At 50.5% G+C, this 24,989-nt stretch overlaps 1 protein-coding gene across 2 annotated transcripts; it reads left to right on the forward strand.

Moving 5' to 3' along the window:
- Positions 1–9,195: 9,195 nt before the first annotated feature.
- Positions 9,196–23,939, forward strand: WDR4 (WD repeat domain 4). 2 transcript variants are annotated; one of them, XM_070407129.1, is made up of 11 exons: positions 9,196–9,296; positions 10,968–11,036; positions 12,146–12,289; positions 15,537–15,693; positions 16,276–16,388; positions 16,849–16,909; positions 17,889–17,987; positions 19,754–19,818; positions 20,850–21,033; positions 21,895–21,964; positions 23,660–23,939. In XM_070407129.1, the coding sequence occupies exons 1-11, from the start codon at positions 9,208–9,210 to the stop codon at positions 23,854–23,856; spliced, it is 1,248 nt and encodes a 415-aa protein (XP_070263230.1). In that variant the 5' UTR covers positions 9,196–9,207; the 3' UTR covers positions 23,857–23,939. The 2 variants fall into 2 exon arrangements, with proteins under 2 accessions (XP_070263230.1, XP_070263231.1); XM_070407130.1 differs by lacking the exons at positions 9,196–9,296; positions 10,968–11,036 and having other exon boundaries at positions 12,152–12,237.
- The last annotated feature ends 1,050 nt before the right edge of the window (positions 23,940–24,989 follow it).

A 24,989-nucleotide genomic window follows, 5' to 3' on the forward strand; every position in this document is an offset into this window, starting at 1 on the left:
ACAAATTCCTTCCTTCTGTTCATGTAATTATTTCCCTGCCTTTTCTCATAAAAACCTCTTGCCTTCAGTCCCATTATTGGAACACTATTTAGGTTTCTGCCTCAATCAGTGCTTCTTGATTAGCTAGCCTTTGTTCTCAAATAAATGCTGTTTGCCTCTCACTTTGGCTTTCTATTTTGAGGTTAACAACCTCAAAAACTTGTATTTGTCTATATTCTGCATTCTTTTTTAAAAAATTGATTTCAGAGAGAGGGAAGAGAGGCAGAGAGGGATAGAAGCATCAATGATAAGAGAGAAACATCATAGATCAACTGCCTCCTGCACGATCCCTACTGGGGATCGAGCCCAAAACCCAGGCATGTGCCTTGACCGGGAGGGCAACTGTGACCTCTTGGTTCCTGGGTCATGCTCAACCACTGAACCACATCAGTCCAGCTGCATTCTTGCCTAATATGTATATTCTTTTTAAGCCGCAAAAAGAATGTATTATGCCACTATCCTATGTAAATTAATACAATTTAATTATGCATTTTAAATTAAGATTGTTTTTAAAGAGCTTTCATTTAAAATATTGTTTAGGATGACCCTATATATTATGCTTTTCTAAGTTAGATAATTTTCTTTACTTTTATTTTATTTAAGATATTGTTTATGGATTTTAGAGGGAGAGAGGAAGGCGGGGAGAGAGAGGGAGAGAGGAAGAAAGAGCGAGAGAGAGACATCAATTTGTTGTTCCGTTTATTTATGTATTCTTTGATTACTTCTTGTATGTGCCCTGCCTAGAGATTGAACCCACAACCTTGGCATATTGTGACAATGTTCTAACGAACTGAGATACCTGGCCAGGGCTGATCATTTTGTTTTTAATAAAAGAATAAAAACAGGTAGCTCAGCAGACAGGAAACGTAAATTAAAACATTTTTTTGGTCAAGAAACATTAAGGAAATAATGGAAATTAAAGTGAAACTCGGGGTACCTAAAACTGTGATTGAAAACACATGTAATGATTTCTCTTCCTGGCAGCATTTGGCCACTAGGTATTGTGAAAAACCTTGGGCTACAGAACATTTAGCAATTCTGGGCAAAATGTTACAAGCATAATTTAAATCACCAGTTCTGCTCACACACCCAGTTCTGTTTTCTGTTGTCTGCTGGTGCTTGTTCATGATCCCTGTGCAGTGATGTACTTGAAGTTCATGTCTTTCTGGGCTCCTAACTGTGGGAATTCCTAAGCCTGGTTGAGTGTACATGCCTCCCACATGGATTTGCTTTTCGTGTACAACAGGCTCTTCTGAGTGATGCCCATCTTGGTCTCATGTGATCATTTTTTCATAGGAAGTGTGTCTCCAGGGACAAACAAACAAACAAACAGCAGAAGAAAGAAAACACAAGAAGCCTAGCGCACGACCCAGGGAGCATTTGCGGATCTCAGTAAGCCAGTCCCATGGTTTAAATTAAGTGATATCAGGAGAAGAGAAGACAGAACTTTGACCTGTGAACCCTTGGGAGTGGGCTGGAAAGCAGAGGAAGCCCTTGCAGAGCTGCGCCTACCTGACAAGGTAAACTGGGCAAAGCCACCTGCTAGCAAAAAAGGCCACAGGAAATGTGTCTATCTCAGCCTGGGCACTGGGCAGGGGAAATGTCTACAGACCTACTCTCTTTAGAATTTGGTATTAAACACACACACACACACACACACACACACACACACACACGTGCTGTGATCTAGGACATTCCAAGTGATTTAATGACATTAAAATTAAAATTTCTGTTTAGCAAAAGGCACTATAAAAAGTTAAGAAAGACAAACTAGGAAATTATTTAATTCGTAAAGAATTAGTATCCAGAGTACATAAAGACTTTCCTACTCGTTAAACAAGAAAGATAAGCCACCCACAAGGATAGGATAATGGCTCCCTCTGGAGGGGTGGATGTGGTGGGGGGTGGATTGGGGTGAGAGCCACATGGAAGGGAACCTTGGGCTTCAGTTCCATTAGTAATCTTTATTTCTTCAGGTGTGTTGTAGGTAACGAGTGTTTGTATCTTACTTATATATTTTTGACATGTATGATATACTTCATAATGCATTTAAAAATATATTTTTATTGATTTCAGAGAGGAAGGGAGAGGGAGAGAGAGAGAGAGAGAGAGAGATAGAAACATCAATGATGAGAAAGAATCAATGATGAGAAAGAAACACCAAATTATTCAAAACAGAGTAGGTCTGTAGACATTTTCGCCTGTCCAGTGCCCAGGCTGAGATAGACACATTTCCTGTGGCCTTTTTTGCTAGCAGGTGGCTTTACCCAGGTTTACCTTGTCAGTTAGGCGCAGCTCTGCAAGGGCTTCCTGTGTGCCCTCCACTAGGGATCGAGCCTGCAACCCAGGCATATGCCCTTAAGAGGAATCAAACCCGGGACCCTACAATCCACAGGTTGACTCTCTATCCACTGAGCCAAACCAGCTAGGGCCATAATGCATTTTGATGAATAAACATCCCTACATATATTTTGGTTTTATTTGGTTCCCCCAAATTATATTAGTTTTAGATGCTCACTTTTTAATGGAAAAAATGTAGGTTCCGATAACACTACTGAATATTCTACCTTTCTGTACACTGAAATGACAAATAGCTTGTCCAGCAAGATCCCGTGTACATGCACCTTGCATATATAACCCAGCTGTAAGTCATTCTCGATGGAACACCTGGTGGTGGAATAAAACTGGAACCCAGCTTCGAGGATCTACCTTCGTGTGTCTCCCACGTCACCAAGTGGATGCTGCTGGAGACTTTCCAACTCTAATGGCCGAGTGTCATTACCAAGTAAGGGCTTCTAGCTGAGTGCTGCCACTGAGATACAATTTAGTTGTTACAACACCATTGTTCTCAAAATGAAAATGCATGTGATTGCCTGGCCAGCATGGCTCAATGGTTGAGTGTTGACCTGTGAACTAGGAGGTCATTATTCGATTCCTGATCAGGGCACATGCCTGAGTTGTGAGCTTCGATCCCCAGTGGAGAGCGTGCAGGAGGCAGCCGGTCAATGAGTCTCTTTCATCATTGATATTTCTATTTATCCCTGTCTCTTTCTTCTCTGAAATTAATAAAAATACTTTAGAAAAAAAGAAAAGAAAAATGCACGTTATATTAGTTTGCTAGATCTACCATAACACAGTGCTATAAACTGGGTGGCTTAAGAGAACAGAAATTTATTGCATCACAGTCCTGTATCAAGGTGTCAGAAGGGCCACCACCCTCTGAGACTCTGGGTAGAATTCTTTCTTCCTTGCATCTTCCTTCTCCTCTCTTGTGAATCTGTTGTAGGTTTGTTGCTGTGTGGTTACTGGAGCTTATGTAAAACTTCATCTAGATATAAAAGTCCATTTTACACTGACTACAACTTTGATTTTATACAATAACTTCCCTTTTATTCCCTCTCCTTTATGTTTTTTTTTTTTTTTCCTGGAAATACACAGACATTTTTAATGGAAGCTGCAAGGCCGGTGCTGTGCCCGGGTCATGGAAGCCACAGCAGCCTGCGGGAAGGGGGGGGGGGGGGGGGGGAGGGCGGAAACTGGCCTTGGAGGGCTTTCGAGGAGCCCAGGCTTCATCCCTGGGGAGGAGCGGAGGCTCTGGCCCAGCTGGTTCTGCGAAAACCTCAAGGGTGGGCACCTGGCGGCTCCCAGAGAATCCTCAGCTTAATTACTTAATCACACCCCGCGAGTACTCAATAAACCCACGAGTATTTAATGATACCACGCTAGCGAGCCTGCGAACAATCCCAGTGATAGAAAGGACCAACCATCACTGGGCCACGTCTGGGGAATCAAGGAGGTAAACTCTTGGGTCAGAAACCTGGGACCAATATGAAGTGCTCAGAGGAGGGTCAGGCTCACACACAGCCTCTGCTGCCACCTGTGAGAGGAGCCCCAGCCAGCGCTCCGCAGTGCAAAGGGCCGGGCAGCATGTAAGCCAGTCCTGGCTCCAACCCGAAGGGGAGCAGAGGGTCCAGGCCCTGGAGCTGGGCCCGGCCTCCTGATTGGGAGGAAACATGGACTGTGTGAAATGATCACCTACTAGATTCTAGCGTGCCCTCTAGAGTCCTCTCACCATGCATTCGACTGCATCCATTTCCTGAGCACCCACTGTGGGCTGCAAGAAAGACATGGCGCCGGCCATCAGAGTTGTTTATCTTCCTTCCTGAATCCCAGGAGGAGACACAGGCAGGGCAGGTGAACAGAACCTGGTGACCAATTAGCCCTAGGGGTCGGGGGACACAGGAGTGTCCAAATCTCTTCCCTGAATTGCGGAGTTCCCAGTTAATATTTATTTAAATAAGTGTTTGTCCCTTTCTTTCTATCTTCTCCTTCTGAACCTGCAACAATTTGCAAATTGTTCTTTTTGTTAGTATTCCATAGATCACATAGGCTTTCTTTTTTCTTTGTTCTCTTCCAACTGGAATATTTTACAATTTCTGTCTTCTAACTCACAGATGCTTTTTTCTGCTGGATCCATTTTGTTGTTAATGCTCTCTATTGCCACCTTTTTTTTTTTTTAAAAAAAAATGATTCATAGTGTTCTTAGGCTCCAGAATTTTTCTTTGATTCTTTCTTATGAGTTCTATCTTTGTTAGACTACTCATTTTTAAATGTATTGTTTTACTGATTTCATTGAATTGTCCTTCGCTTTCTTACAATTTATTGAGAGTCCTTAAAGCAGCTATTTTGAATTCTTTATCTGGTAACTTGCAGATCTCCATTGTCTTTGAGATAAGTTACTTGAAGATTATTGTGATCCTTTGGTAATCTCCTGTTTCCTGGATTTTTCATGATCTTTGAAGTCTTGTGTTGCTGTCTTCACATTTGAAGTAGCAATCCACCTCCTCAATCTTTGCCAACTGCCTTTGGGAGAGAAATACCTTCCATTAGCCCAGCTGCCAGGCATTCTGTCTTTCAGGCCTTCCGTGGATACATTTGCTTCACGTTTCTTGCTCCCTCTTGTGGTGGAATTCCTAAGCTCCATGCCTTTTCTGGATCCTGCAATGGAAAAGGCGGGTGATGACACTCCCTTTTGTTTTCCAAAGGTGGAGCTATAACTCAAGTTTATTGTCTCTCCTTGGCCCACAGACGTCACCCCCCGCCCCCCCCCATGTGTGCTCTCCATTCCTTTGCCCTAACTGGCTCTCACCACCACTGGGAATGCACAGGGAGCTGCTCACAGGGTAGGAGTGTGTGTGGATGAGGTATGTGGTGTGCTGGGGTGCCTATGGGCCAGTTGGGGGATCTTCAGTGACTCTAGTGCAGCAATTCTCAACCTGTGGGTCTCGACCCCTTTGGCGGTCGAACGACCCTTTCACAGGGGTCGCCTAAGACCATCCTGCATATCAAATATTTACATTACGATTCATAACAGTAGTAACGTTACAGTTATGAAGTAGCAACGAAAATAATTTTATGGTTGGGGCTCACAACATGAGGAACTGTATTTAAAGGGCCAGAAGGTTGAGAACCACTGCCTAGTAGCTCATGGGCAGGCTTCTTGATAGATAGAGTCTGTGATGCATTTAGCAGTATTGATGTCCCTTTACGTTCCTCTGAGAATTCTATCTCCTGCTCTCCCAGTCTCACCATTCGGTACTCTGGTCAGGACAAGAGAGAAAGAGACTCCTTAGCAGCATCTGGCACAGCTGGGGAAGCTGGGTGCTCACTCAAGTGCTCTCACTCTCCTGCGGGAGAAATCATGGCTGAAAAGGTCTCTCTGGGCCCTAAGCGGGGCTGCCTTAGGGGAGGGGTGGTGCTGGCAAAGCCAATCTGCTCCTCTTGCCCTCACACTTTTTGCTCTGATGATGCGCTGGAACTTGTCCACTGGAAACCTGGACTCCTACCAAAGCTCTTTCATGGGTGATGGTCTAAGATGGTGTTTTCCAGGGGCTCCCAGATTGTGGCCAGGAGGGGTGGAGGCAGTTCATGGGCCACTGCAGCCGGGACCGAGGTGTGTATGCCTATTATCTGATGCATAGGTGGTGATACTCCTGGGTTCCTTGGCATATGATCCTGCACCCACAGCTCCCACAAGGGCGCTTTTGCTTGTGGATGTTACATTGTTTTGGTGGGGGTGGGCAGGATATGACCAGAGATCTATCTTATTCAACTGCAATGCTGACATCTCCGCAAAGCTTTTTATTTATTTATTTATTAAAAATATATTTTATTGATTTTTTACAGAGAGGAAGGGAGAGAGATAGAGAGCCAGAAACATCGATGAGAGAGAAACATTGATCAGCTGCTTCCTGCACATCTCCCACTGGGGATGTGCCCGCAACCCAGGCACATGCCCTTGACCAGAATCGAACCTGGGACCTTTCAGTCCGCAGGCCGACGCTCTATCCACTGAGCCAAACCGGTTTCGGCAAAGCTTTTTATTTTTAAATAAAATATTTTTATTGATGTCAGAGAGGACAGGGGAGGGAGAGATAGAAACATCACTGATGAGAGAGAATCATTGATCAGCTGCCTCCTGCACGCCCCCACTGGGGGTCGAGCCCACAACCTGGGCATGTGCCTTGACAGGGAATCGAACCATGCCCTCCTGGTTATAGGTAGACACTCAACCACTGAGCCACACTAGTCGGGCTCCACAAAGTGTTTTCATTTTTTAATTTTTATTTTTGAAATTTTTTAAAATTGATTTCAGAGAGGAAGGGAGAGGGAGAGAGAAACATCAATGATGAGAGAAAATCATTGATGGGCTGCCTCCTGCACACCCCCCTACTGGGGATCGAGCCTGCAACCCAGGCATCTGCCCTTGATCAGAATCAAACCCGGGACCCTCCAGTCCGCAGGCCAACACTCTGTCCACTAAGCCAAACCGGCCAGGGCTCCACAGAGTTTTTATGGGAGTTGTATTGAACAAAGCACACCTGCTGGCTCAAGGGGCCTGGGAAGTTTAAAGTGAACAATGGTCTCTGGGCCCCCAACTTGCTAAGGGCAGCCAAAGGTGTAAGAGAGTTGCTCAAAGGGCATGTTTTTCAAAGTGACCAAGAGGTGCTGGAAGAGGAGGGATATCCTAGAGGGCAGAGGCAAGAGTCAGGATGGGATGTCTCACTTCATCAAGGAACACTTCCCACTCCTGGGCGCCCTGCAGTCAGTTCCCGGTGGGTTTCAGACTTGCTGGAGACAAGAGATTGCTGGGTGTACCCCAGGCTTCCCCTTTCCTGTGGTTCTCCTTCCCAGCTTGCCGGGGCAGGCTGGCTGTGTGGGGGACAACTCAGCCTTTTAGGTGGTAGGTCTCTGGATCCAGAGGAGCTAGCTGCACCTGAGGGGCCACATCCAACCTAGTACAGATCCCAAGACCTTGCATTTTGAGCCTGATGTTGGGTTGGAAGTGTTTTCCAGGTGAATAGATATGAATCATTGGGGCCAGAGGATGGACTGAGGTCGATGTGACTCTAAAATTGCCCTCAATGTTCCACCAGTTCCCTCGCTCAGGCCTTTTGTATGTGACGTAGCTGCACCTCTTGTCAGGAGGGGCAGTTTATTTCCCCACCCCTTGGCTCTTAATGCCCTGGTGACTTGTTTTTTTATGGTCAATAGAATGTGTCAAAAGTGCACTTAGAACAGTGCACTAGTTCTATGCCTGGATCTCATGAGGTTTGTGGGCTTTTTCCTGATTTTGCTTATTATGCACACCATCCCCATTACCCTTCTGGGGGACGAGAGGCCAGATGGAATAGAGATGAGCCATCCCAGGCCATTCAAACCAGCTAGTTCTCTTCCAACTAGGTGGCTGGCCAGAGACACAGAGCAAAGCTCATTCAACACCAGAAGAACCACCCAGCTAAGTGCAGCCTAGACAGCCAACCCACAAAATCGAGCTAAGTAAATGCTGTTTTAGGTCACAAAATTTTTGTGTTTGTCATGCATTATTATGGCAGTGGATAGCAGATAGAGTTACTAATAACACAGCTACCTTCTTTGAGAAAATTACTGTTAGGTAATTGAATTGAATTGATACCCCTCTCCCGGGAACTGGCTTTTCAGGTCATTTCACTATGGACATTCCCTTTGACCACATTTCACTTGCGGTGACAACTCCGGGTTTGCATAAAGAAGTCTCCACCCAGAAAAAAAAGCCCGCCAAAAATCTTTTAAACGCCGCTGATTCCCATCGCTGGGGGCTGATCGAATAAAATACATTTGTAATCCCTCACCACTCTGGCCTAGTGTGTTCCTCCTTCGGTGACCTAACAATTACCAAGAGATGGTATGAAATCAAATAATTCTCCATTTTTATCAAAGTTGTAAATGATTAATATACCCCCTCATTGTTTTTAAAATTTCATAGAAGTGAAAACTTGGTGATAATTTAACTAGCCATATTAAGAAATTAAAAAACAACAACAGACAAATTACACTGAACTGAAATTCAGGTTGTGGGTTTTGGGTAATATGCTAAGATAATTAGATAGTAAAATATCAACGCATCAGAGTAATGATGAAATTTATAGTTTACCTATATATAAGAGTAATGATGATAAAATCCACTTAAACAATACTTTTGCAGGCAAACGTTAATGTCTAATAGCACACAACAAAATAAGTAGTACCAGAAGAGACATAAAAAGGGAAAAATTATGAAAATAAGAGCTTAAAAACATTTCAATTCAGAATTGATTAAAATTAAAAAGCAAGATATGGGTTATCATGGAATTTGATAAGAAAAAGATCTTGAGGCAAATCCATCTTGTTTGCACAAGTACTGTAAGAATTCAGAGTGTGAGGCAAGTGACTCAGCATCTCAAAAAGATCCAAATGATTGAGTTGTGCTTACAACTGATGGCCAAGCACAGTTCTTTAAGTTTTCTGTTATGCATTGCTCCGTGTCTCGTGGGGCCAGACCTCATGTAGTTTCACGGTGCATGGTTAGAATTCAGAGCCGGCCATTCGGTCTGGAGGAAAAGACCAACATTATCGCGTGTGCCGTGTATTTCCCCGGACACATCTGGTCAGCGACACACCGTGAGTCGCCAAGAGACAGGAACTCGGTTTGGAGGATGGACAGCGAGAACAGACCTTCTACGCATGCCCGGGTCGGCGCTGTCCCCGGAGACCTGTCACCTCGCTGCGCCTGCGCGCAACGTCACTTTCCGGCGCGGCGGGGCAGAGGCGCTGGGCGCCGCACGTGGGTACAGCGCGACGGCTGGGCTCATGGCGAGTTCCGCGGGGCTGGCTCTGTGCGGGCGGGCGCTGGTGGTGCGGGGAGGCAGCCGGCTCCTGGCCACCACCACGGCGAGCAGGTAAGGCGTCTGGGTGTGGAGCAGGGAGCCAGGCTGCGGGCGCGCTCGGGGCCTGGAGACCCCGGTTTCCCTGCGCCCGGGGCTGCGCTCGTGCCGCGGTGCCCCGCGGAAGTCCCGCCGCTGCCTGCGGGCTTCCACTGCCTCCTCGGCCTGGCTGCGTGCCTGCACCGGTTCCTTGCAGCCCTTCTCCCTGGAACCGCCCCGGGCGCTCCCCTGGCCACCGGTCCAGGGCGCCGCCCCCTCGATGGCTGGTCTGCGTGGCTCTGGGCTGGGTTCTGAGGGGGCAGATGGAGCCCAGGTGCGTGGGCCAAAGGGGGGTCCCGGGGACGCCCGGCAGACCCGAGCGCGGGGAGGAAGGCAGGCTGGTCGGAGGGGTTGGCTCTCCGGCGCCCTCCCTCTGGCTCCCTCGTCCTGCGTTGGTGCCGCACACTCCTCTGCATCTGTGGACCCCGCCCCACTGGCTCTTCCGGATTCGAGGGAGAGATAGAAACATCAGTGATGAGAGAGAACCACTGATTGGCTGCCTCCTGAACGCCCCCCACTGGGGACCGAGCCCGCCACGCAGGCATGTGCCCTTGACCAGAATTGAACCCGGGACCTTTCAGTCCACAGGCCTACGCCCTATCCACTGAGCCAAACCAGCCAGGGCTGCTTTCCCTAATTTAACGTTCTTTCCTTGTGGTTCCCCAGTGTGGACACAGCGCTCGGGATTTTTAACTCAGGAAATGTTTGTTGCTCCATTATTCTTGACTCAGGAGCCTCCGGGATGTTAGTAGCGGTCTGTATGGGCTCCTGTTTCTTTTCGCAGGGTTTTGATTCTCATGCTTGAATCAGAGAACGTGCCTAACAAATGCACTATCAGTGCTCCCTGTTCAGTGTCCTGGTTCAGAACTCCCAACTCAATGTTAAATTTAGATCTAATAAAACATTTCCTCCCAAACCTGTCACGTATCCCAGATTACTTCGTTTTTGAGGCTCACGGTGTCCCACACATGCCACAGGGAGACTTCCATCTGCTTGCTGCCTTAGAGCCAGCACAGTTTCTGACTTGGAGGACTATTTCTCTTTTCTATGCTCCAGTGCTCCCTGTGAAGAGTTTAAAGTGCAGTCACTTTAAAGGCTATACATTTGTACAAGATGCCTTCTGTGTGCTAGAAGCGGGGTGGGGGTGGGGGAGGGAGGTATTATATAGTAGAGAACTTGGGGTGTAATGGGGAAGAGGGGTGGCTCCTGTATTGGTCAGTGGTTGGCAGCCAAAGGAGCTTTTTGGGGCAGGTGAGACATTTTTCTAAACTAGAAATGGCAGTTTTAAGTTTGGGTACAAAAAACCCACTGAAAACAAGATCAGGACACATTTCTTCAGACATAACCATTTTACGTCGATGTGCTGGTGCCTGAAAGAGGAGGATATTTCCCGTTGACTTTTGTTCTCACTTATTTTACTAAACGGATTTTTGTACAGAACCATGCCAGTTGTGCATGGCAAATCCAAATAGAGGTTAGGCGGATAAAGCTCCATAACTGTTGCCTGAGGTAGCGAACTCAGACCTGTTGTGGCTGAGACCCTTAACTTGATGACTAGGCAAATATTTTTCTGTTCCAGGGAAATAAAAGACATAAGCATTTTAATTAACAAAGTACTTTTTAAAAATCTCTATTGTTTTTCTTCAGTGATGATGACGGCAGCCTCTTCACATATGATTGCAGTACTGCAGAAAAGAAGTCACAAGAAAATAAAGGGTGAGATAGTGGGGAAGTCTCTTCAGGTTCAATTCGTGGTTTGAGTAATGGGCCCTGATAGCCTAAGAAGGAGATTGATGTCTTCTCACTGAACTTTTCATTTCTCTTTACCTTGCTGTGTAGAAAACCGGGTACCTCAGGAAAGAAATGTGGGATTTTCAAATTAGGCGTTAAGAATATTAGGACTTTTCTAAGTACTTTTAATTAGTTTTTGTTAATAACGTTCTTATTGGCACCTTGAAATAATGCAATCAGTTTTAAGTGCATTGGGGGCAGTTGCATGACATTAACTTAGCTAATTGAAAGGTAAGAAAAGCAGAGTGTGATGATTTTATCTGGTGACTTTCTTTTTTTTAAAATATATTTTATTGATTTTTTACAGAGAGGAAGGGAGAGAGATAGAGAGCCAGAAACATCGATGAGAGAGAAACATCGATCAGCTGCCTCTTGCACATCTCCTACTGGGGATGTGCCCGCAACCCAGGTACATGCCCTTGACCAGAATCGAACCCGGGATCTTTCAGTCCGCAGGCCGATGCTCTATCCCCTGAGCCAAACTGGTTTTGGCTCTAGTGACTTTCTTTACTAGAATTGGTCATGTGGCTCAGCTTTTTAAAAATTATTATTATTTAATTCCTGCCTCTAGTCTTTTTTTTTATTAAATATATTTTCATTGATTTCAGAGAGGAAGGGAGAGGGAGAGAGAAATAGATGGAGCCTGCAACCTGGGCATGTGCCCTGACCAGGAATCGAACCGGGATCTCCTGGATCATAGGTCGATGCTCAACCACTGAACCACGCCAGCTGGGCTCCTGCCTCTAGTCTTGATTAGTTCATGTCCATGAGGGAGTGGACCATGTAGGTCCTTCCACCTCAGCTCTTTTTATTTTGGTGTGTACACTGAGAAATTGTTTTGTTAGTTAGCTTTTACTCCTTAAACGTTAGAACTGTTTGAACCTCCCCATGTTCCCCTAATAGGTCTGATAGTCTGGCTGCATGAACCTCATGGCGTTTTCTACCTCTGTTCACATTAAAAATGAACAAGGCTGGCCTAGGGGAATGCAGCCTTATTTCTCAGCTAAGGCCTCACCGTTCTCCTTCTTTCTCAGGGAGGACGGACAGCCCGTGGAGAAGGGGAGTGACACGATCCTGGCGTCCACCTTCTCCAAGTCCGGCAGCTATTTTGCTTTAACCGATGACAGTAAGCGTCTGATTCTTTTCCGTACAAAACCATGGCAATGTCTGAGTGTCAGGTATGAAATGCTAATGTTGAATAATTACCCTGTTGAACACACAGCTTACACTTGCTTGCCAATAACAATAGTGACAGCAACGATTATAATACGCAACTAACACGTAGCTCCAGTTGTATGCCCAGGGCCTGTGACGGGTGGGGACATGGTCCTCACTCATATCTGCTGCCAGGAGTCTGGAAGCTGATCCCAGTCAGTTTGGTAGGGCGTAGTCAGCCCCTGTCCCCTCATTCTGTCTTCCCTGAGGCTGCAGGGTTTAAATGTCCCTTGATAATCAGAGAAAACACGTGCCGGTCATAATGTTTGAATTACTAAGTGACCAAGACTAGGGAATTTCCCTTTGTGTTGGGGACAGCTATGCTTTTTAAATTTTTATTTCCTCTCATTTCCTAAGAGAAGAATAAAAAGCTACATTCCAGGTGACATCACAAGCAAGGAATACCCATTCTGCCCTGTGTTCCATTCAGGTTAAAAATAAAGCCTGGTAACGGTATTCCATTTTTATCTTATGTGTGTTTTCATATATCAGGCAATAGATGACCATAATAGACGACCTAAAAGCTTTAAAAAAAACAGATTAACAGAAGGATACAGGATATACAGTGAATCTCCCTCCACCTCCTCTCTCCAGTTCTCCCCACGGGCAGTTAGAGTTTCCCAGGAGAAGAGTGACGTAAACGCTTGCTGCCATGCATGCAGGTTATAAATGATAATGAGTCACTTTTTGTAGCTGACTGCTATGAGTTCACATCATCCTTCACTTGAAAGGCCTGTTAGGCAGCGTCTTGCCAGAACAGCCAGGACATTAGCCAGTATTTTGGTTATGGAAGATAAGTGCTTTCAGCATTTGGGGTAAATACTACATGGGGCCTTCTGGTCTGACTGAGCTTCTCCAACAAGGATCCTTGTACTTGGCCTTGGTTTTGAGTTGCTCCCACCACCTGTGGGAAGGAGGGAGGGATGTGAGGATGGGAAGCAAGCCAGAGAGAAGCAAGCCAGTGATAGCAATCACAGAGCATGGTCGCTGTCTTACTCTGCTTGGGCCTCCGCGACAAACACCACAGCGTGAAAAAGCCAGGTAGTTCTTCCTCACAGTCTGGTGCTGGGATTCTGAGATCAAGTTGTCGGCAGGGCTTGCCCGGAGGCCTTTCTCCTTGGCTTGTAGATGGCTGTCCTCTTACGGCCTTCTCACAACATTGTCCCTCTGTGCCTGTGTCCTTGGTGTCTCTTTGTGTTCCCAAACATAAAAAATCTCATGTATCTGTAGGAGAAGTTCCAAAAATGAGTTGCCTGGTCAAAAGATAGGTGCATTTATAATCTAGATAGAGAATCCCAGATTGTCTTCCCAAGGGGCTCTGTCTCCACCTCCCAGGCTGTAAGGTGCCTTTCCTACCCTAGACAGCAGGTGGTATGGAACCTGGGGACTATGCAATTAGGTAGAAGGAAGTTGGTGTCCTGTATACTTAAGTGTGAGTGAGGGGAGCACATCTTATTTTAAGAACCAGTGTCTTGTGTGCTGGCTTCTCGGGTGTGAGCTATGCTTTCCCACTGGGCTGCTCCCCTTCTCATTTGGTTGTGTATTAGGGAACTCAGGTTTCCCGTTGTGGTAGAGGAGCCTGTCTACAGTGGTTACTTTCACATGGCCTTTCGGTAGCTCAGCGTGGAGAGAGAGCCGCTCAGGGCTGTGGAGGCTGGGTGAGCCTGTTCCTGGCACTTGCGTTGCTGGCATACTTTTCAAAGCCCGGGGCCCATGTCTGCTGCAGGTCTGTGGTTTCTGTGCGGCAGGACTTGACCAGTGCAGAGTCTGGGGGTGGATGGGATCAGGGAGGTGAGCACAGCTGCTTTGGTTCCTCGGGTTACACAGTGTGTCCTACTGTGGTAATTTACAGCTCTCCAAGCGGGAACGACCTAACTGCAGCTGCTTTAAAACTTCACCTTGGAGGGTTTTGAGGAAAAGCTGAGAAGGAAATTAAGGGTAGCAGTGACATTTTTCAAGGTAAAGTTTAGAGTGACAAAGGGCAGAGAACCTGTGAACTGGGCAAGTCAGAAGGACTTCAGGCTCAGAACAGAGGCCAGAAAAACAAGGTTTTTTTGAATAAAAAATGAGGACATGATGTTTTCTGTTTTGGTATTTTATATTTCTGATGTGTTAGTGAGAAATCTTACACACGAAACCACACCATTTTATAAAGCACCTGTATCCCAATAATAAAAGCCCTGGAAAAGGCGGAGCCTCTGGACATCAGATCTGGGTTTGTTCTACCCTCAGGGGCCTAAGGATGGGGAGAGTGGCTGCTGGGATGTGTGCTGTGGGGGAGCTTTTGAACCCAGGCACTCCATGAAGGGGGGAAGGGTGCCGAGGCCCTGTATACGAGGTCCTATATAGGAGACCCTGTGTAGGAGACCCTGTGAAGGAGACCCTGTGTAGGAGACCCTGTGTAGATTGAAGATTGCTGTGGCCTCTGCCTTCCCCAGGGTACTTTCCCCTGGGGAAGTCCAGAGGCCTCCTAACTGTCCTGTCCTATGACCTGCCCTTCCTCTCCCTTCTGCTACCTGAATCCCCTGGACCCAATGCCCTAAACCTACTCTGTAAAGCTCAGCTGCATCCTGGAATCATCGCCAGGTCCAATTTAGCCTGAGCAGCTGAAAGCCGCCATCTGGTGCGAGACAAAGGGACATGATGCGGAGTCTGGCAGAAGCTGGGTGGGAGGGGTGCTCATGGGGGGTGGGGTGAAGGTGGGGCTGGATTCTCTCTGGGGTGGCCGAGCTCCTTGGATCCCAGCCCAGCTCCTGGAGGACTGTCCTAGCTGCTCCCCCAGAGTGCTGTGGCTGGATTGTCACAGCTGCTTAATTGGCCTATTAGAATGGGCACAGCCATTGTTGAAATCACAGCTGGGAGAATTTTGAGGCATCTTACCCGGAGCCTGATTGTCTCTCTTGTCATTGTTTTTACCATGTTTATTGTGCCTCCTCCTGCGGTCCTCAGGCCTGCTGGTTCCTCTGGCAGCGATGCCTGGGCGGCCTCCTCCAGCCTTTCTGTCCATGTGTCCCTGTGCTCCTGAGAAGCACGGGGGCCTGTTGGGATGGTGTGTTGGGGTCCTAATTCCTTTAGGCTTCCGTTTCCATTTCAAGCTGACATCTGGAGTTTCACATGCTGGGAGCGCACGGCTTGCAGGCCTGTTGCAGGATCTTGCATTGACCTGTGTCAGTCTGTCAGCCAACCTTGGGCATCTCTCTGGCCTCCTAGGACTGTGGTGAGGAGGTGTACAGCCCTGACGTTCACGGCCTCTGAGGAGAAGGTTTTGGTGGCAGACAAGTCTGGGGACGTTTACTCCTTTGCGGTGCTGGAGCCGAATGAAAGTGGCAAACTTGAACTTGGGCACCTGTCGATGCTGCTGGATGTGGTATGTGGTAGTCGAAGTGCTTATTAACTCTGCTGTGGTCGGGCTCAGGTGGGGTGGGCGCGGGTCCTCCTGTTGCAGGGACAGCCCTCTGCAGATACATGAGCAGGAGGATTGGGATCCAGGCACATGAGGCTGACAGCGGGTGAGTGAGGAAGGCGCTGGGTGGTTCCGGACGTGAGGTCAGCCCAGGTCAGGGCGATGCGGTGGAGGGGCGCAGTCACAAGGTCAGAGTTCATCCTTCATGCTTCACGGGCATCTCCATGGTGTCCTTCCAACTCCTGAGCCAGGAGCTGTCCCAGTGAGGGCTGGGCTGTAGCCATGGGTGGTGGAACTGGGGTGGGTTCCCACGGGGACACGCAGGCATAATGGGGGGAGTCAGGACTTGGCGACTGAAATAGGAGGGAGAAGAAGGTGACTCGGTGCTGGAGACAGGAAGGCATGGGTGGCGGTAAGGAATTGTGTTGAGGTGGGTCTTCATGGATATGGAATGGGGGCTGGAGACAAGAGGTCTGAGGGGCGGTGGTGGAGGGGAGTGTCTGGCTGTCCCGTGACTGGATCTGTCCTTTCTCACCCCTCGCACAGGCCGTGAGTCCTGACGACCGCTACGTCCTCACCGCTGACCGGGACGAGAAGATCCGGGTGAGCTGGGCCGTGGCACCGCACAACATCGAGTCCTTCTGCCTGGGGCACACTGAGTGAGTCTCCCTCCGCCCTGAGCTGGTGTCTGGGGAGAGGTGGTTCCTCAGGCTGAGGGACAGCTGGTCTGAGTCTGGCCTCTGGGCAGTGTTGCTGCTCCTCCATCCCCCACTGTCTTCCATGTCTCCCCCCGGCTGGGAAGGCGGCCGGTGCTGTGTGCAGGCAGCTGAGAGGAGCACTCATGGGTCTGTCCAGCAGGGTGGCTGGGCTTCATTGGGTCTGGGGGCCGCCCTTGGTGGAGGCTGTTGTGTTGTTGGGTTCCTGAGAATACACGGCCAGCGAGCTCCCAGCCTCCTCATCACTATCCACATGGCCATCACCAGTTACACATGTTACTCATATCAGTTTTGTTGGAGGTCAGGGGTTTGGGGGGCACAGGCTTGTCTCTGAGGTGACAGGAGTCGTGCGGAGGTCACAGCAGCACTGGAACCTGGCTCACTCTGCTTCTCTGTGCTGCAGGTTCGTGAGCCGCATCTTCGTGGTGCCCGACCACCCTGAGCTGCTTCTGTCCTCATCCGGGGTGAGTGCCACTCCGCCGTGGGCCCCTCTGGGTTCCTCTGTAGTGACCCAGCCCTGCTCGCAGCCAAGAGCTTGTCCTTTGTTTCCATTCGTGGTTTGGACGTCAGTGTTCCTTCTTCACTGGTGGCCGTCCACTAGATGGTGCTTGTTTTCTGCAGTTTAGAGCTGGCTGTGTGTGTGTATGCAGGTCTGTGTGTGTGTATGCAGGTCTGTGTGTGTAGAGTTGGAGGGTCTTGTGCAGGGAGTCCGTTCTAAGGGCTGTTACATCTGTCATAACATCGTGATCCTATTTCAGACAGTTGGTAGAGGAACCCTTTCTGAGTCTATGGGGACCTGGGTTTGGTCACCACTGCTGCTGACACATGCTCAGTATCCCCATGTGTTTCTCCTTGTGCAAATGCCTGGTCATTGATGTGCCCGTGTGTTTATGCACATGTGTGCTCCTGTGTGTGCATACTCGGCCCAAATACAGCCTGGCATGTGACATCATGTTTCCATGTGTCCTTTGCTCATTTTGCTGTGCGTGGTTACCCATTTTTCTTTCTATTAAAAAAACCACGACTTTTTTTTCCTTAAACATATTTTTAAAAATAATTTTTTTATTGATTTAGAGAGGAAGGGAGAGGGGGAGAGAGAGAGAGAGAGAGAGAGAAACATCAGTGATGAGAGAATCATTGATTGGCTGCCTCCTGCACGCCCCCTGCTAGGGATTGAGTCTGCAACCCAGGCTTGAGCCCTGACCTCGAATTGAACCATGACTTCCTGGTTCATAGGTCAGCGCTCAACCAGAGCCACACTGGCCAGGCCCATTTTTCTGAATGACTTGCATGAGCTCTTTAGAGCCAAGAGCCATTGGTTGAGAAGGGTGCTCTGGTTGTCCCAGAGTTACCATCCCCCCCGACCTGGTGGAAGCCTGGGTGCTTGCGGCGGGGGGCGGTGCCAGGCCCCTGAGAGGTATGCTGACCTGTCCTTGTGTGCAGGACTGCACCCTGAGGCTCTGGGAGTACAGACGTGGCCAAGAGCTGCACTGCTGTCACCTGACCAGCCTGCAGGAGCCAGCGGGGCCCTGGAGCGACAAGGTAACCGAGTTTGTCTGGGTTGTGGGGGCTGTAGGGTGCCTCTCCAGGGACTCGGGTCTTGAGAAAAACAATGTTTTACATTGGAAACATTTCTCTGCTGTTAGTGCAGCTGGAACTTTTCCAGCTTGGGAGAAGTCGTGTATTTCAAATTCTAGGCAGCTAGTCAAGTAAGTGGGGGAATAATTTATATTCTTACCATGTTTGCATTTGAACAACTAATTATAGAACGGCCTCTAATCCACTTGGAAATGGAAAAAATAGTGGGGCTAGAGCAGCGAGGCTTGCTGTGGTTTTATCAACTGGGCAGCGGGCTGGTACCCACCCAGCATTCTCTATTGTCCGTCATGGATTAATCTTATGACCCCCCAGTTCAGGTTGCCTGGGTCTTTGGTTGCCAAGGAGATTTTCAGGGGGAAAGTGTGGGCTGCCTTTCAGGATCCCTAGGATTCTGTGCTCATGGGCACCCAGCTCTGATGCTCCTGAGCTAGTCCTATGCAACCCCGGGTTGGTCACATGTGGACGGCCCTGCCAGCTTCCCAGAGGCCCGCCTGGTCCTGGTGGGGAGGGAGGGAAGGACTGCTATCATGTCCACTCAGGCCTGCAGAGCTGGGTACCCTCTGCCTGTCCCCAGGGGCACCAAGCCCTTCCCCCTGCATTCCCCATGTGGAACTCTGCTCCCCTGCATTTCTGATAAGACCTGGGTGTGAAGTGCAGGGCTTGTCTGCCTGGTCCTCAGCTTCGCTTCTCATTTCCGTTGTCTGCTCTGAGGCACTCCATGGCAGCTGCCCTCACAGGTCCTCGAAGTGGGCAGGCTGGGCCTGACCCAGGCCAAGGTCCCTAGGACCCCTAGCTGAGCACCTGCAGTGACCACCAGGCCAGTGGCTCCAGCTGCTCTGCTGCCCCATGGGCACCTCCTGCTGGAACCCTGCAGTAGTGGAAGCTGCAGCAAACAAGCCTGATTTTTTTCTGCTAACTTATCGCCCATGTGCCCTCACTCTACCTGATGCTCCAGCAGCGAGGTTGATGTGAGCTCTTTCTAAAGGTGACACCGGCCTGGCCTGCAGGACCGGGGGCAGCCCTGCCTCTCAGGCGCCTGCCCTGCTCAGGCCTTGTGGATGCCAGGCCCTTCCCTTTCCATTTCTGACTGGTGCCCAGTGTTTCATCCCTGCTGGGCGTGTGGGCACCTGTAGGGCAGTTGTGTCTGTACCGAACAACCCCCTTCTTTCCCACTTGTGTTCTCTGTTCCCTTCGTTCTTGATTTTTGACCAATTTCGTTGGTTTTGGAGACATTCTGTTGTCTGGAGGGAGGGCCAGACCATGGAGAGGCTTTTGCCACGTGCCTGGCATGTTGGCATTACTGTGAAACAGGAAATCAGCCCTTACCTTGCTTTTTTAAAAATATTTTTATTGATTTCAGAGAGGAAGGGAGAGAGAGACAAAGACGGAGAGAGAAACATCAATGATTGGTTACCTCCTGTACACCCCCATACTGGAGATCAAAGCCTGCAACCCCAGGCATATGCCCTGACCAGGAATCAAACCATGACCTCCTGGTTCATAGGTCGATGCTCAACCACTGAGTCACGCTGGCCGGGCAAGCCCTTGCCTTTCTTTTCCCTCAATAGTTTGCGGAAAGTTCTGGCACTGCCTTCTCTCTCTCATCCGGGACATGTGTGGGAACTCAGTCTTGCAGCGCGAGCTCAGTGGGAGCGGAACAGGCTGGTATTGGTCCCTGACGTGCAGTTAAGCTGCTGCTTTCCTTGCAGAGGTTTGCCGCATCCAGGATCACTTACTGGAGCCGGGACAGCTGTGTGGCGCTGCTGTGTGATTGGTAAGCTCACGGCTTCTGGTCTCCTCCAGCCTGTGAGAGCGGGAACACATGGATTGTTCCACTGGCCCCACATTCTGTCTCCTAACTCCGGAGGTTTTAGTTGGTATTTTGGGACCACAGCTCCCTGTGGGGGCGGGGTATGTGTCTCCCTTTCTGAAGTTGCTATGGCCTGTGGGTGAGGGTTCTATAGGCAGGCAGTCTTTTACAAGCTATTTAAACACACTGGCTAATGGACAGCAAGGCCTGGGACTGGTCTTTTGTGTGTGATCAGTCTCACCTAAGGGTCGATTGTGGTAGAGTCTGCCTCAGTCAGTGCAGCTGAGAGCGGTCTCGGTAGACCCCCCTGAAGGCCAGTGGTGAGCTGGATTAGGTAGCACATGCCCTTAGCTCAGCCATGGGCAAACTACGGCCCGCGGGCTGGATCTGGCCCGTTTGAAATGAATAAAACTAAAAAAAAAAAAAAGACCGTACCCTTTTATGTAATGATGTTTACTTTGAATTTATATTAGTTCACACAAACACTCCATCCATGCTTTTGTTCTGGCCCTCCGGTCCAGTTTAAGAACCCATTGTGGCCCTCGAGTCAAAAAGTTTGCCCACCCCTGCCTTAGCTGCTTCCTCCTGAGCATCTTCCCTGTGCTCTGCTCCTACTTGTCCTCATAACAAGTCTAGGGAGGGCACCTTAGCTTGTCTTAGAAATAAGGACGCAGGTTTAGAGGAGGTGAAAGTGCCTCCAGGAGGTGTCCTGCCTGCTGCCTGCAGGTGGAACGGCCGGTTCTGTATTGGTGGTCCTTGCTGTGTAACACGTGACCCCAGGACTTGGTGACTCGGATGGTCCTTACCTCACAGTCTGTGGCTCAGGGCTCTGGGAGCGCTCAGCTGGGTGCTTCTAGCTCAGGGTCTTGTGCAGTTGCAGCCAAAACGTTGGCGAGGACCGCGTCTCTGTCTGGGGCCGGCCTGGGCGGAGGCTGAGCTGCTGGCGGTGTGGGCTGTGGGAGTTGTAACGATCTCCCTCTCTTTCTCGCGGGAAGTGTCCCTGTGGTCTACATCTTCCAGCTGGAGGCCCCCAGGCAGCAGCTGGTTTACAAGCAGCAGCTGTCTTTCCAGCACAGAGTGTGGGACATTGCTTTCGAGGAGAGCCAGGGGCTGTGGGTGCTGCAGGACTGCCGGGAAGCCCCCCTCGTGCTCTGCAGGCCTGTGGACGGCCAGTGGCAGGTGAGTTGTGCTGGGCCCCTGCTGTCCCCTGAGCCTGGGGTGGGGGGAGGGCCACAGCTCTCATACCTTTCAGCTGATTGAGCCTTGATGCCAGAGGGTGTCCTGGGTGGGCGGTCGTAGGACTTGTGACCTGGGAGAAGGGAGCTGGGTACCCGGCCAACTTGTCCAGTGTCCTGAGCCTGCAGTGGCCTTTTGGGAGGGCTCACCACCCCAAACTGGCATGTTTTCTCTGTTCCTGTCCTGGTCACACTGTTTTTTTTTAAAAATTATTTTTAATCAGAGAAGCTGATACTTGGTGTGTCATCCTTAAAGTTTGCAGCTTAGCATGGCCTTGCGCCTGGGGCAGTGGTCCCACTGGCTAGAGGAGCCTCTGGGTTTGGAGGAAGGCGCGTGGGCTGTGGGCGAGTGAGCTCCGTGCCTTCTCTGAGTCGGCCCCACATCCTGAAAGTGGGGGCGTCCTCTCCTTCCTGTCCCGTGTCTGGCAGGACTGCCGTGGGAAGGATCCGGAAAAGCGCACCTTTCCCATCCTTTACAGACGCTCGCTTGGCCGAGTGTCCGCAGGAACCACTGACCTTCCAGGCGTTTTTATCTGGAAAGTGGCAGAGAACAGAGTGCCACCAGCCGGTACCTGTCAGGTCTGCCAGGCTTCGTAGATAAAGTCGCACCCAACAAGCCAGTACGTGAGGGGCCATGGGCTTTGTCCTGACGAGATGTGGCTGCTGTGTTTGGTGAGCCGGCTTCACCTGGTCTCATGTAAAGATTTACGGGGTCTCTTCCCTGGCCCCGCAGTCCGGGCCCGGCAGGTCTGCCCATTATTGGGCCGGCAGCACCTTCTGATACAGGTTTTCCTTTGCCCCCCAGCCTGTGCCTGAAGATGCCACGGTGAAGAAAGTCTGCATTCAGCTCCGCGGGCACTGGGCCATGCTGGAAGGTGAGGGTGCGGCCTGTGTTCAGGGTAACATCCGACAAAGCAGATTCTAGGACGAGGTGCACAGTAGGAAGCTGTGAGAATATAGGGGGTGTGGGGTGTGCGTGTGTCCCCGTCGGGGGCGCTGAGGAGGTAACCCACTAACCAGGTTTGACCGTCAGGACAGCCGAGCTGCATGTGCCCTGTGGTCTGAGTCAGAGCAGCTGCCGCCTTTCTGCCTCCAGAGCTGGGTGGCAGGCCCCAAGGCAGGGCCAGTGCCTCTATGGCCCCCAGAGGGAGCCGGAGCCACCCAACGGCTCCAGCTGGTGGCACGGAGCGGCTGCACAGTGCGTGCAGTTTCTGGGCCAGGAGACCAGGGATGAGGACAGTCTCCGGGTCGCTGAGTCGCTGAGAGGTTTCACAGCCCAGGGCAGGTGCTCACAGGACCATCAGGCTGAGGAGAGAGGGGAGAGCAGTGGGAGAAGACAGGTCCCCCCCACCAGCCTCTGCATTCAGTGAGGGTGGCGAGGCTGTCAGTTCCTTGGGCTTTGTCTGTCACAGGGCCCACAGCGAGTGCCGAGGTGGCGGTGTTGGGGTCTGTCAGAGAGAGAACATGGTGAGACCCCATCTGTCTGCACTGGTAGAAGGCAGACCCCTAGTCACACAGCTCTTGGCTGTTTTCCCTAAAGCTTCTCTTGGGGAGAGACTTGAAGCGACAGTGTCTAAAGGGGAATTTGTAGCTCAGCACTGGAATTCAGATGCCTTCATTCCAATCACGAAATTGATGCTCATAAGACATCTTGCAAAGCCAGTCTGGGTTCCTGGGAGCTCTCGAGAGGGCCTAGCATGGATTCAGAGTCTCTTTATGGGAACAATGATCTCAGTGCGCATGCGAAGCGTTCCCCATGCTGAGCGTTCCCCGGGCGGAGCGTTCCCCATGCGGAGCGTTCCCCATGCGGAGCGTTCCCCATGCGGAGCGTTCCCCATGCGAAGCGTTCCCCATGCAGAGCGTTCCCCGGGCGGAGCGTTCCCCGGGCAGAGCGTTCCCCAGGCGGAGTGTTCCCCATGCAGAGCGTTCCCCATGTGTAACATTCTCCATGCAGAGCGTCCCCCAGGCGGAGCGTTCTCGGAAGGCCCGTCGGCTCTGATTCCAGGGTTAAGTTCCATCCTTTCGCTTAGAGCTGAAGGGTTGGGGCTGTTTGGGTTTACGGGGGCCACACTGGGAAAGTGGACCTTCAGCAGGACTGTCAGGGACCCAGGTGGAAGCATCACTATGAGGCCCCTCCGGGGGGGGGGAGTCTTGGAGAGAGCACGGGGAAGGCGAGTTGACCTTGAAAATCACAGGACAGAAGGGTAGGGGAGCTGAGGGAGCTGGGAGGTCACTCCTGCGGGCAGATGAAGGTCATGCCTGTGGGCACAGGCCTGCGCCTCCCTGACGGGCCCTGTGGCGTTCCCGCCGGGTGAGGGGTCTCGAATAGCAGAAGTTTGTGTTCTCTTAGAAGCGAGTCTGAGATCCAGCTGTGTGGCTACCAGCGGGTGGGCCTTGTGAGAGTCACCTTGGAGAAGGCGCCACAAGTCCACAGAGACTGCGTGGTTGCCGGGTGGATTCCGTTGCAGGAGGGCCTGGCAGGCCCACCAGATCCCACTCCTAGAGGCGGCGTCCCGCGATGTCCTGTGTCACCGTCCCACTTGGCATCTACTCCTGTTCCTCCCGCACAGGCTCTGCTGGCGTGGACGAGGGCTTTAGCAGTCTGTACAAGGCCACCTTTGACAACATGACCACTTACCTGAAGAAGAAAGAGGAGAGGTTGCAACAGCAGCTTCGGAAGAAGCGGCATAAGAACCCGCCCCCTGGGCCCAACGGGCAGACCAAGAAGGTGAAGACCGGGGAGGCCTCCTGGAGTGGCTCGTCCTAGCCCTGGTGCCGGTTCTGGCCTCGAGAAGCAGAGTAGCTTTTGTCCCCTCCTTGCCAGCAGCTCCCTTTGGGGAAAAAAAGGGGCACATCACTGTCCACTCCGCTTGGTGGCAGTGAGGTCCATACAGCTCCCCAGGCACCTGGGCTGGCCCAGTAACTGAGGGTGTCCCGGGCTCTAGAACATTCTGTTGCTGAGCAGAGGTGTCTTGAGCATCCTCTGGTTGCAGGGAAGCCAGACGGGGAGACACTGCAGGTGAGCAGCTCGGTGCCTGGAAGCACTTAATCTTCATGGTGGAGGATGTGTGAGCCTCTTCCCTGGCACTTGTTGGTATTTCCGCTCTTCCCATAATGCCACCCATGCCGGGCACACTTCCTTCCAGGGGAACCCACACAAATGGTTTCACACCAGTGTGAGGGGCATTTTCATCTTCCCGGCAGCGGTCCTCCTGGAGGGTGGATTGCACTGTCCACCACGGCACCGCTCCCCACACGGGGCCACCAGCCTGAGCAGAATGGAGTCTCAGTTCCTCCCCAGCCTGGCCATGTGTTCCATCCACGCAGTGAGGGCTCCTGCTCAGCTGCAGACGTGCAGGCTTGGCGGACACACAGCGGAGAACTGGACTTTTTCAGGACGTGAGAACATGTAGAATATGGGAGTTCTACAGGGAAATGGTTGATGACATGTGCGTGGATTGATTGGAACCTTGCACACGTCACAAAGAGCAGGGTGTCAGCTGAATTCAAGTCACCAATCAATAAAGACGAGCTTTTGCAGCTTCTGGAAATGTTTAGCAGCAACATGTGGAACTAATTTCAGAATACATTGAGCAAAACCGTTTTTGATGAGTGTACTGTGTGTGACCGAGCAGTGCACTCTTTGATTTGAAGAGAAAAGGTTTTTGGTGTGGGATTCATGAGGTGCTTGGAGACAAACCGTTCTGTGTATCAAAGCGGAGTGCTTCACATTTTTCCTAAGTGCCTTGCTTTACTTTGAACATTGATCTGAAAGCTACAGTTTGTGCCGCACACAGGATCGCTTCCCACAGGAACAGCCCCAAGCAAGGGGTCAAGGACAAAACCAGTTCAGGAGCAAGGGGTGGTGCTCAGGCGGAGGGGATGCCTGGGGTGAAATGG

Source organism: Myotis yumanensis, unplaced genomic scaffold (assembly GCF_028538775.1).
Source record: "Myotis yumanensis isolate MYYU_CA2020_CCGP unplaced genomic scaffold, mMyoYum1.0.hap1 SCAF_2, whole genome shotgun sequence".
Taxonomy (NCBI): Eukaryota; Metazoa; Chordata; class Mammalia; order Chiroptera; family Vespertilionidae; genus Myotis; species Myotis yumanensis.

Coding starts and splice junctions, on each gene's coding strand:
- WDR4 (XM_070407129.1), top strand. CDS start 9,208: ATGGCGAGTTCCGCGGGGCTGGCTCTGTGCGGGCGGGCGCTGGTGGTG. Junction 9,297..10,967: donor GCCACCACCACGGCGAGCAG/GTAAGGCGTCTG, acceptor GTTTTTCTTCAG/TGATGATGACGGCAGCCTCT. Junction 17,988..19,753: donor CGGGGCCCTGGAGCGACAAG/GTAACCGAGTTT, acceptor CTTTCCTTGCAG/AGGTTTGCCGCATCCAGGAT.